This window comes from Colletotrichum karsti, assembly GCF_011947395.1.
Source record: "Colletotrichum karsti strain CkLH20 chromosome Unknown Scaffold29, whole genome shotgun sequence".
Taxonomy (NCBI): Eukaryota; Fungi; Ascomycota; class Sordariomycetes; order Glomerellales; family Glomerellaceae; genus Colletotrichum; species Colletotrichum karsti.
The window spans coordinates 277108-292135 of NW_024065929.1; the positions used below are offsets into that span (position 1 = coordinate 277108).

The 15028-nt window shown below is 55.7% G+C and overlaps 2 protein-coding genes across 2 annotated transcripts; both read right to left on the bottom strand.

Moving 5' to 3' along the window:
• Positions 1 to 493: 493 nt before the first annotated feature.
• Positions 494 to 10223, bottom strand: CkaCkLH20_08606 (uncharacterized protein; the record flags this gene model as incomplete). Its single annotated transcript, XM_038891321.1, has 6 exons — positions 494 to 1315; positions 1364 to 1443; positions 1493 to 4028; positions 4079 to 5324; positions 8760 to 8815; positions 8865 to 10223. 6 exons carry the CDS (start codon positions 10221 to 10223, stop codon positions 494 to 496), a joined length of 6099 nt encoding a protein of 2032 aa, XP_038743333.1.
• Positions 10224 to 11733: 1510 nt separating this feature from the next.
• Positions 11734 to 14617, bottom strand: CkaCkLH20_08607 (uncharacterized protein; the record flags this gene model as incomplete). Its single annotated transcript, XM_038891322.1, has 5 exons — positions 11734 to 13699; positions 13754 to 13925; positions 13985 to 14056; positions 14118 to 14322; positions 14474 to 14617. 5 exons carry the CDS (start codon positions 14615 to 14617, stop codon positions 11734 to 11736), a joined length of 2559 nt encoding a protein of 852 aa, XP_038743334.1.
• Between the last annotated feature and the right edge of the window lie 411 nt (positions 14618 to 15028).

Sequence of the window (15028 nt, forward strand, 5' to 3'; positions counted from 1 at the left end):
CAGAAAAGCGTCGAAACATAGACGAGTTCTTCTAGTATGTGCGGCCTTGTGGTATTTTAGTTGTTCGTGTTGTGCCAGAACAGCCATGTTGATTCAAATGGTGATCGGAGCCGGCCGCCGGTCCCGTAGCCCAACTGGGGTACTTGGCATCGGTGCCGATGAGCATACAAAGCTATTGCCCCAGGGATTGGATGCACGCCGATAATTGTTTGCTGACTTGAGATCAGCAGAACTTCAGCGCGTCAAAGAAGAAACACAAGTCGAAAGGTTTTACTGCTTTGAAATCGAGCCAAACGAACGCAGGCGGCAGCAGTTTGTAACACACATCAAAGCGACCAGATGAGTAAGAAATGAAGTTGTAAATATGCAGTGACTACATGGCATCCGTTTGTAGGTATGCTCTGGGTATGTACTAAATCAGATTTTCGTTGATTATCCAAGGCCAGTAGAGGCCATCATTACTCCAATTAAGACCCTGTGAAGTATTATGGGATCACGCAGTCTCAGTGACCACGGGTCCGCCGGTCGTCGGGAATGCGACCGGGGTCGAGAGAGCATACAAGTCGAACATCTTCGCGCCCCCACAGTAATTGGCCGTGTTGGTGGTGGTTGTGACGGTTCCATCAGTCGTGAACGTGCTGACACTGCCGTAACAGTAGTTCTTGCAGGCCTTAGTCCCGACAAGAGCTGTGACGGCGGCCCCTTGGAAGTCGAGGGTTGAGCCACCGTAGCACTCGTGGTGATACTCCAAGAAGAGATACGGCAGCTTAGTCGTCGGTGTAGGGGCTTTGCTGTACATAGAGTTGGCGTAGTCGATACAGAGCTCAGGCGTGACACTCTGGTTGGCGAACAAAAGTGGAAGAGCATGGCCGTTCGGTCTGTCTCGGTAGCAGCCGACATAGTAGTAACCGTTCGTGGGGGTGGCCGAGGCAGCTGAGGATGTGCTCAGTTTCGTCGAAAGGGAGGCGCTCCCGGTCGTGGAGGCCGGAACAGATGGCACAATACTGCTAGAGGGCGCTGTTGATGATGGCTTCGAGCTGCTCAGGGACGAGCTGGAAGTGACCACAGGTGAGTTTGAAGAGCTGGCAATGGCGATAGACGAGCGAGACGAACTTGTGACGACGGCAGATGAGCTTGAAGAGCTAGAGCTGGCGACAGATGGACGCGAAGAAGCTGCGTTGGCAGTCGATGATGTGGCAGAGGAGGCCGCGGTCGAACTTGCACCTGTGCCAGACAAGCTAGCAGACGAGGAGACTCCACCGAGAGGGGAAAACTTGAAGAAGTCGAGTCGGTTGCCTCCACCGCAGAACTCAGACTATGAAGAGTTAGATCAAGACGCACACTGGCGGTAGAATACACATACCTGGTTGCCCCTGCACTGCATGTCGCACTCTTTGAGAGGAGCTGGCACCGATCCGGCGTTGTTAACACTGCCGCAGTAGCCTAGATGATATCAGAAAATGTTTTGGCGACCAAAATCTGTCAGACTCACATTCACGGGCATATTCGATTCCCATGTACTGCCACTTGCCCTTGACACAGAAGGCCGCACACGCTTTGGTGGTCATATCCTCTGAACCAAAGAAGGCGCCAGTCAAGGCACGGCCATTGACGCCCTCTGTCTGGCAACCGAGGAATTGGTAGTCGCCAGCTCTGTCAACGTGCTGCGGTGCTTGGGGTGCTTGGTTAGGGATGGTGTTGTTGTATACCGAGAGACGGAAACCAGCTCCGCAGCGCCCGACTGAGGAACCAGCACAAGGCGAAGAGCACTCTGCCTCAGGTGTTGACATCTTGGACGCCTGCACGTCCCAACCACAGTAGCATTCGCGACCATACTCGACACCAAAGTAGTTGAAAGCTCCACCTCCTGGGGCACCTGTGCTACAGAACGCGGCACACTTGTCCAGGCTCATGTCATCTGAGGCAGAGGAGGCTCCGGTGAACAATCTCTGGTTGTCGACGAGATCCTTGAAACATCCAGCATACTGCCACTGGCCGCCGACGATTGCAGGCATGAGAGGGTTGAGTGGGGATGTGACAAAAGTTGCCGTCGGCGAAGCACTGCTTGATGTAGAAGACTTGACGACGGTGGACGAGGTGGTGGTCGTGGAGATGATGCTTGAACTTGATGCAACACTGCTGGATACACCCGATGCGCGTGACGAGCTCGAAGAGAGCACACTAGACTGAGCAGTAGAGGAGGGCGATACTGAGCTGCCGATGGTGTTGCTCGAAGATACCGCGGAGCTGACGGCGGATGAAGATGATGCGGCGGAGGATACCGGAGGGATACTGCTTGAAGACGAAACCCCACTGGGGGCTCTTGTCGATGATGGCAGAGCCGAGCTGGAGCTGGGGTTCTTGAGTGATTGATAGAATCCAGCAATGTCGAAGGCACTGATGTCGGCGTACAGACTCATGTGTCCATTGTCGCCACCGCAAGCCTGAGTGTCGTCACCTGTGCAGTCGAAAGTGCAAAGGTTGAGAGATTCGTCCTCGTATGTGGAAGGGTTCTTGATGCTTCCACCGCACCAACACTCCTGGTGATACTGCACACCGGATAGGATGTAGCCTCTGTCGTTGCAAATGCCCTGGCACTGCTGCAGGGTGTTCGTCTTCTGTTGCGCAGCTGTGTTGACTGATACCTGCAAGTTGCGGCCCAAGTTGGTGGTGTCCCTGAAGCATCCCACCCACTGGTAACGCGCGGTTCCGTTGGTCAGGAGAGGTCCGACCTGTTTGCTCACAACCGTTCCCTCGAAGAAGATGTCGTGACGGCCTGAGTTTTGGCCGGTTGTGGAGTTGAGACCATCGGTACTGAGGGTCCACGAAGCCCGCAGGGCCTGTGCCGGATGATTCGGTTGAACGGGTGCTGCGTGGATGCCGACGCTTCCAATAGCGCAGCTACCACCGACGACCTGTGTACCTTCAGTGAGCTCGCTGTTGGGGTTCAACGCAAAGAGCTGAGAACCGGAAGGAGGCTTGGAAATGGTGATCGTCAAAGGACCGCCGCCCTTGTTGCAGACTCGGATTTGCTTGTCGACCAAGGCGCCAGCAAGAACATTGCCAAAGGCGACCGAATAGTTCGACAATACGTCCCAGCCGCCTGCCCCATTGGCCAGCTCGAAACTGACCACGGGAGCCTCGTTGACGGAAGCGCTCAGAGTGAGGACTGCCGTCCCGCCATTGGACCAAATGGTGATCTTCGAGATGTAGGAGCCTGGAGTTTGCCTCAAGAAGCGCAACGCAACGGTCAAACTCTTGCCGGCCCCGAGAGTGGAGCCAACGGTTGGGAAGTTCGAGGAAGAAAAGCCAGAACCAAGGCTGCCGTCACTGGTGAAGTTGGCGTAATCGCTACTGTTTGTTTGCCATGCGAAGCCCGTGAAGGTCAAAGTGCCGTTGCCCACATTCTGGATCAGGGCGGAGCCAGTCAAACCGTCGGGAGTATCCCGGAGAACCAATCTTCCGAAAGCAACATCGGAAGGGGTGGCCGTCAAGAAGGCGCCTTGTTTGACGACAGTTCCCTGCAGCGACACCAGGACACTCGGGGCGTATTCGGCGGGGGGGCTGACTGAGATCGTCAACGCACTGGAGAGCAGTCCGGGAACGATCCGGAGAGAGGGGTCTGAGAGATCCCAGGTAACGTTGACGGGGAATGAGGTGCCTGCAGCAACAGCGCCCTGAGGAAGAGTGGAGTTGAAGCACTTGAAGGATGGGTCCGCCGTCGTGCAGCCATTGACTTGGGCGAGAGCGACGTTCGCCTTGCAGTTGACGATGACGCTTGCCGTCGTGCCAGCTTCAACGGAGCCGAAGTCCACCGGCCCGGTGCAGTTGACAGCCTGGTTGACCGGAGAGCCCAGGGCCACAAGCTTGTTGTTGTTGACGTTCATGAATACGCGGCCGTTGCCGAAAACAGGGCGCTGGAACTTGTTGCTACCCTGTGTGGACGGAAGCGGGATGGGAACCATGACACCGTCTTGAGGAACGGCGCGGAAAGCTTGCAGGCCAGCGTTGACATCGGCGACCCAGACCTGTGACTTGTTAGCATTGGGTAACTCCAGAGACGTAGAGAAAGACTCACGATGCCGGTACCAGGCTCCCCGTTATCCGAAGTAATGGTCATCTGTCCGACGCCAACTCGACCAGCACCGACAAAGGTCGACTTGCCAGCGAGGGTAAACTGAGGCGCACCCTTCGCGTCGAAGCCGAGCTTGTAAGCGACCAAGGGACCGCCGACGGTGGTAGCGTAGATGTAGCCACCTTCGCCAGGGTAGCTGCCGAATCCACCGTAGAGCGAGAAGCCAAGTTCGATGGTCTGAAGAATACCGTCGCCGCCATCGGCCGCCTGGCGAAATCCGCCCAGGTTGTCAGCATTCATGACGTAGACTCGACCCTTCTTGCCCGCAGTGACGCACATCCGGTTGACTCCCGTGCCTTTGAAAATGGCGGGATCCAGGACGCAGAGACCCGAAGATCCAACGTCGCGGTCACCGGCATCCAAGCCAACATAGTCGTACGGCTGGAAGTAATCGATCAGGCTGAGCTTTCCAGCTGGTGACAGCTCCATCCTGACGGTGCACTCGTCGAGAGTTGACATTGGAACTCTGCCGCTGGCGGGAACGTTGCCGTTGGCGTGGCCCTGGCCGTTGCCGGAGACGAAGTAGATGTTGTTGCCAATAACGGGAAGTCCCATACCACTCTGCCAGATACCGGCTTTGCCGCCAGTCTCATCATCGAGAGCGAGAGGTTGCGGCTTGGGGGCGCCGGGAGCGGCTTCCGTGGCCCACATGCTGACGGGGCCGACACCAGGAGTCTTGCTGACTGAGACGAGGTAACCCGTGTAGTTCCAGCGACCACAGTGAGAGCCAAAGGCGGCGACGATGTGGCCATTGAGTTCGGCCAGAGATGGCCGTTGCAGGGCCACACCTCCGACGAAGTACTTGGCGGGGTCATTGTCGGCGTTGATGCCGTCGATCAAAACGGGGAACTTGTCGACGTCTTCGAGGGTGGGAATGCGGATCGCGTACATCTTGTAGACGCCGTTGGCGGTGCCTGAAGTGGTTCCGTCTCGGTAGCCCTTGGAGAAGACGTACATGATGTCCGTGGCCGGGTCGATGATGGGTGTGCCCGTGACGCCGATCCAGTTGGGGATATCTCCACAGTTGCTGTCGGCAGCGGAAAAGGGCGCCTGGAGGGTCCTCTGCTTCAAGATGTTGCCCGTCTTGCTGTCGAAGATACGGATAATGTTCATCTCAGATGCCGTGATGACGAGTTCGGGGCTGCCCTCCGGAGTGTAGACCAGAGGCTTGGCCAACCAGAATTCCTGGCTGTTGGGAGAAGTGAAAGTCCATAGGTTCCTGAAGCTTGACGATCCAGCAATGTTGGGGTCGATATTGTGATTAGGCAGGTACCCAGATTGCGGGAGATCCTGAATAACACCATATCAGCATGGGTACCTTGGCATATGCGCATACTGGCGCCGACGGAAAGAACCAGCGGTCAAGGGATACTCACGACATCACGGTACGAATCGGTTGAAGCGAGTGAGGCGACGAGCGCCGGCAACGAGGCCAGCACGCCGAGTGACAGCCTCATAGTGAGCGGTGGAGGCTAGGGAACGAGCGAAGAGAACGACCGAGTGCCTGTTTCGACACAGGAAGCCCACGAGTGCCTTGGGAATTCAAAAGAGTGTAGCACTTGAGGAGTGCATGATGAGTATCCGGGGACAGGACAGATAATAAACAACCCAGGATGGCCAAGATGACGAGCCAAGAGCATGGTATCCCTCGACAACAATACGCCAGACCGGGCACCGACGCGGCGCTCTCGTCGAGATGGAAGTCGACAGGACCCATAGCCCGAGCTAAGGCAGGTCCAAGGTAGCTAGGTAGCTAGGCAGGGACGCAGAAGATCGGCTTGGTGCAGAAGCCAAGTGCTTGCTCCCGTGCCTGGAGCTGGCTGGACGGCGAGCGGCGTGTAAGCCAGGATTCGAAAGAAGGTTCCGTACCCAGGGATGGCGCGCGTGCCTTGGTGAATTTGATCAGCTAGGGCGAGATATTGGAGGCGCCAGAGACAATTCAGGGCAAGCGGGAGAAGGATGCCGAGACTGGACTGGAGGCAGGATGCCAGGGAAGCATCTTCTCTGGCGGGCAAGTCCGAATCCGTTAGGTCGGTGAGAAAGCGTGCGTCCAAAAACAACAGCAGCCAACGCGAAAGAGGGCTGGAAAGCTCAGAGCGCAGCGGCGACAGAGACCGGGAGCCAAGTCGTGCACCCGTACCAAGGGAGGGGAACGGACTAGGGCGGCGACTGTGCTCGCCAAGACATGTTGCATCCAGACTGGCGGATAGAGGCCAGGCCGTGAGCCAGGGATGTTCGGACGGAAGAGCTGCAAGAAGCAAGGTGAGGTTGACGAGATGGTGAGAGGCGACGGCGACGCTTCGTCGAATGACTAAAGCCCATGGCTTTCGGAGCTGGAGCCGGAGCTGACGATGGAGGTGATTCAATTGCTTCCATGTCTTGGCTATGTAGCCAAGTGTGACGCGCGGAAGCTAGTGGCCACGGGTAAATTGGCAGGACATTGTTTGCGAGGCATGTTGGATCTCGGCAGGAGGAAGTGGAAGACGTGGAGAAGAAACAAAAGTCGATTGAAGGGGCTAAAAAAAGCAGCCAAACGGCCGGGAGGATGGAACAAGCTCCGATGAAGTCGATATTCGACTCGGGGAGCGTGGAATGGACGGGAAGCTGGGGTCGAGAATGGCCTCCACCGAGAATGCTGCTTGGAGAAGAGATTGGATGGCTTGGATGAGCTAAGCCGATTAGGACAAGTGTTTACTTAAGCGAGGACGCCTAGCTCCCGAGTCTACACAGAAGGTGCGATCCAGGTTCACCTCGACGATTGCACCTGCACTTTCACTTGCTGAAGGCTTGACGGCCTCAACTGGCAAAATGGCAAAATTGCAGAAAATGGGAAAGGCGACGGCGCTAATGATGCAGCTGCATGCACCCTCGGCCTGCACTATGCACGATGCAAGGGGGACAGCACACGGTCGAAGCTCGACTGGAGGGAAGTGGCCGCTAAAAACACATGGAAAACACGGTCTCTCAGCTGTTATCCGCCCTCGACAGCTGTTCAGGTGGCATGGCAGCATCTCAATTTGGGCCAAACCAAACAAAGTAATGACGTCAATTGCAATTTGCTGTATGCTGCAGGACGAGAAAGGAAGGGCCATCTAACAAAATCAATTGCGGACGGGAAAGAGAGCATCGAGTCTGGAGTTTGGGACGCGCCTTCCGTGAGGTGGCTTCTCATTTTTCCGTTTGGAAGGAGCGGGTGTCTGCCGATATTCGCCCCTTCCTCACGAAAACCGACCCAAATTGCAATAACGACCTCTTTCCGTCGGCTTCCTTTCCGCTCTCGAAATGCTCTGATTTTTCAATATCTGCACATCATCATTTCTCATCGCCGCCCTACCTAATTTATATGCTGATGCCGATGTTGCCGAGGCTCCCTTCCCTGGGCGCCCAGCTGAACACTTTCTTTTAATGTGTTCCACTTCAACAACACATGGGCTCACGATAAATCTCAAACATTGGACTCACCACGGCACATGGAGAAATTGATGACCTCCTCTTCCCGTACGACTGCGACTGGATATTCGCCTCATCACCGCCCTGTCCTCATCTCATCCTCAGCACAGCCCATTCCCTCCCTGCGCTGAGGCTAATGGCGCAGGGACAAACAGTTCACAGACGCAGGTCTTATCCACGAGTGTGATGGCCTTCATCCCATCTCTTCATCCACTTTCCTCCGCTAGGTCTCGTGTCGTCTGTCGCCCTCGCATAGCAGCTTCTCTGACCTTGTCGCCGGCTCTGGTCCTCGTAAGACGCGCCGACGCCGACGCCTGTTGCTGAATACCTCCTAGCACGACTCGCCCGTTTGAGTTCACTTCGCTTCAGCCTCCGCGGACGCCGCTTCCCGATGGCCCGGCAAGCCAAGTGGCGGACACGGACCGGTGGTTCGACTAGCTAGAACGGTAGGCCTGACTGGCCGCAAGCCTGCCGTCGCCACTTACGATTCGTGAGCCTCACGGCAATTGCAGGACTCAGGGAGCAGGTCAGCTCCAGCTCACTTGCGAGCGTTCAGATTCCAAACATTTCACTTTTCTGTCAGTCATCAGGCGATCACCAGTGACGCGACACAATTCTCGAGGCAACTGCTCATCTCACGGGTTTCTGGCGATGAAAACAAGTTGAGCGAATCTCACAATCCAACTCAGTCACCTTTTCTCATTTTTGTCATCATGGGCTTTCTAGTACGGAGTGTTTCATACTCAGGACTCATTCAGCTTCAATTTCTAGCTCCGATTCAGCTCAATCTATTTCAATCCGTTGTGGTGGCCGTTTTGCCAAGCCGCCGGCTTCCTCTGATCCCTTCGCCATCAACGGTGAGCCTCCAGCCACCATCGCTGTGGCCAAGAACCGCCGCCACACTTTACGCTGGCCGGAGATATTCTCAAACTACGATCTCGGCCTTCAGTATCGCATGTGAAATATCGATTCGCTTTTGAGCACCGGTCAACTCGCCGCAGTCTCACTCTAAACGTTTTACTCCTTGCGTGGGTTGCTCCTCATCAGAGAATCATGAAGTCGGACAATGACTCCGTTGCCCGGTGCCAAAGTTGCAGTCATTCGATGTCTCTCCGGTCCCAGATCCAGATTCTCAAGACTATCAAACCGCTGCAGCATTCTGACCACTACATACCCGGCCCTAGTCAAGGCAAGTTGCTGCCCGATACAGATACGGGGCCCTCCATTGAACTGCGTCACATCAGCATGTCTCGATCGTGGCTCAACTCAACATACATACCGGCAGATATTCCCAGCCTGTCAACTTTCCTTCCCATCGTTCAGGCTTAAACTCTTCAGCGTCTTGGCCCCAGATATCCTTCCTCCGATGCATGATGTAAACAGAAAAGTTGATAGTCGTCCCCTTCGGCACGAAAGCCTTGGCCTTCCCATCCGGTCCGCCTCCACGAGGCAGAGTCGTGTCCCTCACTGCCCTCTTGGCATTGAACGGCACCACGGGGTAGAGCCGCAGCGTCTCGTTGACGACATACTGAAGATACTTGCAAGACTTGAGCGTCTCAAAACTGATGTTCGCCGGCGTCTCATAAGATCCGAACTGATCAATCACAATCCCCCGAAGCTTCCGGTAACAATCGGGATCCCGCGCAAGTGCAAAGAAGATCCACCCCAATAAAGCCGCCGTCGTGTCTCGCCCGGCAAACAGGATAGAAAGCAGTTGGAACCGAAGATCCAGCGGATCCGAACACTCGGCCGCGAGGTCCCTGAAGAAGTCGTACTCGGCATCCCCAGAGTCCGACGACGCCTTCTCGCTCCTGAGCCTCTCAAAAGCGTCGGCGATGCAGTTATCCACGAACAGATGGCACAGCTCGCAAGCCTTCGCGAATCCCCTCGGCCACACGTACTTCCCCAGATCGAGAAACTCATACCGCATCTCGGCGCCCTCCATCGCCCTATCAAACGCCTCCGCAAACTCCGCGTCCGTCGGCCTCGCCGGGCCCCCCAACTTCCTCGACCGCGCATCCCCCAACCCAAAAAGAAACTCCACAGAAAAATCCATCGTCATCCGGTAAAACATGGGCAACAGATCAACCCTCCCAGTCCAGCCGCTCCCATCCCCGCCCTCGCAAACCTCCTCCATCATCCTCCGCACGTGCCTCTCGTCCACGTCCAACCTGCTGATCTGCGCCCTCGTAAACGCGGGCCTCAACATCCCCCGCGACCGCCTCCACGGCTCGCCGTCCTGGATGAAGATGCCCGACCCGAGCAGCGGGCCCAGCGCGACGGTCCGCTCGTCGCCGACCTCGAAGTCGGCGAACTGCCGCGTGAGGACGGCCTGCACGACGGCCTCGTCGGCGGTGAAGACGCCCGTGTTGAGTCCGATGCGGTAGGTGCAGGTGAGGGAGCCGTTGGAGAGGAGGAGGCTGCGGAGGTACTCCGGCGCTCGCCCCTCGCGGATGGCGGACGTGGAGTCGATGATGGTGTCGATGCCGAGGGGGTATTTGCTTCTGAAGGTGGGGATGGGGAGGCAGCCGGCGCGGGCGAGGCGGCGGGAGCGGCGGATGGAGGAGAGGGTGAGGTAGATTGCTAGGGAAATGGAGAGGTATGTGAGTGCTGTGAGGGGAGATATCAGGAGGAGCATCGTGGTGGATTGGGTCTGGTCATTTGATGGTTGCTGTGAAAGATGTCTATATTCGCATGTGAGATGGCAACCTGTGAAGCGGGGGAGATGAGGTCGGCAAATGGAGAAACTACTCGGAGAACTGATCAACTTTCCCTCGAAATCTTAATCGGAAAGCATCCCACCGCTAGTTACCCATGTTCACCGTACTATCAACCGAGTCTCAAGCACCCAACAGTCGTCGGAAGTCTGCAGATCTCCACACATCATCCCGCCCCAATGGTTCCGTTGGCATGAAATCAATGCTCGGTTCACAGGATGGAATGAAGCCCATTCGTTATCTCGTTCGAAGGTTGTGCGATAGACCGGATGAGTACTTGCTATATGGTGATCGGAGCCAGAAACCGAACTCTGTGAAGAACCAAGCTTCTGCATAGCAGGGGTAAACCAGGGAGATGTTGCTAGGCTGCATCGCGACTATTGTTCAGACGAGTCCTACTAATAGTCATGTACGGATAATCGTTTTGGATATTCTGAAACGGGAGAGCAGCAAAACACATAAAGAGTCTAGCCAAGCCTATGGCGAGTAAGAGGACTTTCGTTGACGACATCCTCGCCTTGCGTTTCTTTTTCGCCTTCTTTATCCGTATGCCAACTCATTCTTTCAAAAGATCGGAGAGCCTTCTTCAAAATGCGCCTCATACTGTTTCTAGTAGCATACCTCATCAGTGGCATCCACGCTACGCCGTTACGTGAGTCTTATTCCGAAACCTTCGTCGACCCTCCACATGAGAATCTAACCTAACGAGACCGCAGTATCTGGAGACGCAGCCAGCGATATCGCAGAGGTCCAAGTATGCCGCAAAATAGCCCCGGGGCCCGAATGCGACGAAGCGTGCCCGGACGGTTGGCGGAAAGTCAGCATGGACGGGAAAGAGGACGCGCGATCGTGCTGGTGCTGCTTGAAGACGGATGATTGCCTCGCTGCCGTCCGGTTTCCGTTCCCGATGTCGTCGTCGTTCAACTCGACTTGAACTGCCAGCGTTGAGATTCAACGGGCAATGTCAGCGTCGGCGATGTCTCGATTTCTCGATGGAAGCTCGAAGCTTGAGTCCTTCGCGCTACCAGGCTTCCAAACTCGACGAGACGGCTCCACTCATCGCTGTTCCGAGTTCGGTTGAACCGAGTCAACTTAACCTCTGAGTGTGTAAGCCCAACGAACGTCAACACGTTCAATTGTTAGGTCAAGCCGTTTGGTGCCCTCGTGGTTTTAAATCCCGGTGAGACATCGCCGCGGCGCCGGCATCAAGGAGACGCGGGGCTCGCTGGAGATGTACAGCAAATACCCTTGACATCTTTTCGCGGGGCGCAATTGCTCTGACGTTACCGGACATGAAAGATTCACGTACAGCAGTTCCGCCAAGGGCGTCAAGCTTTTATGATCCTGTTGGCTTCACTGCCAAACATTAATAAAGGCACAGTTCCATTTGAGCAATTCATAAAATCACTATCTATCCAGCGACTCCTAAATTCAAATGCCAGTCCAAGTGAACCCAGTGGTCACCTCAACGTCGACTGATGCCTTCAGGTTCACAGAAGAAAAGCCTACTTGGATTTTATACTTCCCGACGTCCACCCGCCAGCAAGACGCATCCGCCTCGTAAAAGCTGAAGGCATATTTGTCGAGGCTGATCTCCATTGTCCGAGATTCACCAGCGCCGAGGGAAACCTTCCGAAACTCCTTCAACTCCTTCTCAGGTCTTTGCCGGCCCTTGTACGCATTACCGGCGGCAGGCATGGCGACGTAGTACTGAAGGACAACAGAACCTGCTGTATTGCCAGTATTCTTCACATTGGCAGAGACTGTCACGGCATCATGCGCCCAACGAAGAGTGCTTTTGGGAGAATGAAGGTCGCCGATGTCAAACGTGGTATAGGAGAGGCCGTACCCGAACGGGAAGAGAGGATCCGGACTCGACTTGCGATCGTAGAATCGGTAGCCAACGTCGAGACCCTCCTCATATCGAACCACGTTGTTCTCGTCGCACGGAAAGTTTCCCCACGCAGGATTGTCCTCGTCTTTCTCGGGCCACGAGAAGGGAAGCCGACCAGAGGGATTGACATCGCCGCTGAGCACCAGCGCAAGCGAATGTCCGCACTCTTGGCCCGGGAACCAAGCTTGGATCAAGCCAGGCACGGCATCGACGAACGGCGTGAGATCCACGGGGCCTCCGCTGAAGTTGACCACAATGGTGCGCCTGTTGGCAGCCGCGACGGCGAGAATCTGCTCGCACTGTGCCGTCGTGAGATTCATCGTGTCCCGGTCGAATCCCTCCGACTCGATCTCGTTCGTGGTGCCGACGCAAACAACGGCGTAGTCGGATTCCTTCGCTGCGGCGACGGCGTCGTTGATGCGGCCGGGGGTGTCGATGTGCTCGTGGAACCGGAGCGCGGATCCCTGGAACATCTTGCCGTAGAGGGGCTTCGCGTTGAGGATCTCGGGATCGGTGTTCCACGACTCCAGTACCAGCTCATAGTGCTCACCAGCCTTCATCGGATGCGTGAATCGTCTCTCGAGTTTGGACTTAAAGAAGTAGAAGGACTCCTGGGTGAGGTCCGTCTCTTGGGGCCGCTGGTAGACCTCCGCCCCGTTGATGTAGCAGATGGAAGGGCCAGTGGAGATGACGGAAAGGATATGGTCGCCGCTTGTCTTCGGACAAACGTCGAATGTGATGCGGGTGCAGTACTCCTTCGAGAGGGACTCGGGCCACTTCTCCTTGATCATGTACTCAGGCAGCGCCTTGCGTTCCTTCCAGGCGAGGTTTTGGCCGATGATGTTCCCGTTGAACCACTCAATCTGAACTGGATCCGGGATCTGCGTCTTCGTCTCCGAGTCGTACAGGATCGATGGGTCAGCGTGTGGCAGAGCACCAAAGACAGGAACTCCGCTAGATAGTTTCGTCTTGAAACCCGCAGCCTCCAGTCCGGCGGCAGGGCTGACAGCTCGAATCGAGTCCACACGAGCGCTTCCGCCTCCGCCGAGACTGGCATGCTGGGCGTGATGGCCGATGATAGCCACCGATGACGTTTTGGGGATGGGAAGCAGGTCCCCGTCATTCTTCAAGAGAACCATGCCTTGCGCGCCTCCTTGCCGGATCGACTCGTCTCTTTGGGGATTCTTCGCCTCTTGCTCTGGCGGCTCTTCGGGATTCTCGAAGCGACCCAGTCGTTTCGCCAATTCCAGAACGCGCAACGCAGACTTGTCGATGGTATCGTCACTGACGAGGCCTTCATCGATGGCCTTTAGAAGTTTCGGGCCGCGATAAATCGTGGGTCCGGGCAGGTCGACGTCAACGCCCGCATTGATGCTGTCCGCGGTGGAATAGACACCCATCCAGTCGGAAACGACGGTCCCGTTGAAGCCCCATTCTCCCCTCAAAACATCGTTGACGAGCCTCGAAGAATCGGAAACATAGGCCCCATTCACCTTGTTGTAGCTGGTCGGTCTATTGTCAGCAGCTACTGGGAGCGAGACTTGAAAACAAACCCACCTCGTCATGAAGCACCACGGATCCGAATATTTCATCACCAGCTGGAAGGGCAGCATATATATCTCTCTGAGAGTCTGCTCGTCAACCTCCGCAGTAAGCACCTTGCGGTTGTTTTCCGTGTCGTTGGCCACAAAGTGTTTCGGTGTAGCGGCAACACCTTCGGACTGACAACCTAGACGATGATACACGTTAGCTTGAGCTTCTCGAGAGAAGTTGATCATGCAGTCGTACCGTTGACAAAAGCAGCAGCCAATGAGCCCAGTACAAACGGATCTTCAGAATACGTCTCGTAATTTCTGCCGCCTGAAGAGTTCAAAAGTCAGCGTCAAGCTGGGCTTGGTTTTGCCCAAGTATCGGTGCTCACCTCGCGGGGACCTTATGACGTTCAGAGTGGGAGCAAGCAGAAGATTTGCTGATTTTGACTTCGCTTCGATGGCGATCTCTTTGCCGCAGCGATACAACAGGTCGCGATCGAAGGATGCCCCGAGGCTGGTGCCGCATGGAAAACAGGCCGCCTTGATACCACTGACGTAGCTCTCGCCGCGTGCGCCGTTGGGACCATCTGTCGCCTGTGATTACCGAAATATTTGGTCAGCAAACGCTAGGACGAAATGATTTACTGTAAATTGAGCGACGGTGTCGGAAGGGAAGTATCGCGATCTCTGATTAGACGTTGATTTATTGATGATGGCGACGACGTGAAAGAAAGGCGAAACGAACCTTGATGTGCGGGACGAAAACACCATCTCGCTCTATCGTCAGTGTGCGCCACCAGTCAACAGCAGCTAAAAGCGACACTTTCTCTTCCCTGGTCAGCTTAGCCAAGAGGGCATGGACATCAACTTGAGAAGTTTCCGGGGCCATGATGAGAATCTCTGCAGAAACACAAAGTAATGCAATCACAAGACGAACTCCAAGATAGACGGCGCCCCGCGTTTATGTACATCATCCCGGCCCCCAGTTTTGAATCGGTCTCGTCTCCGGCTCAATTCATTTCCTCGCGATCGTGTTGCGGGGAAGGATGCGGTGTATTCCTCGTTGATGGATTTGGTATGGCGGCTCCGAGGCTTTTCGGGGAGCACTCGGAGGTTTCGGCGCGGGGTGCATTTGATTGGTCGAGCTCCGAGGCTTTTACGGAGAACGCCCGGAGCCTTCGGTGCGGAATACACTCCATTGGCTGGAAGCCGATGTTTATGCCGTCGAGATGAACCAACACCGATACAAGGGGAGAGTCAAGAATCGCTTGCATCCTTGACTATGTTCAGATCAAGATCA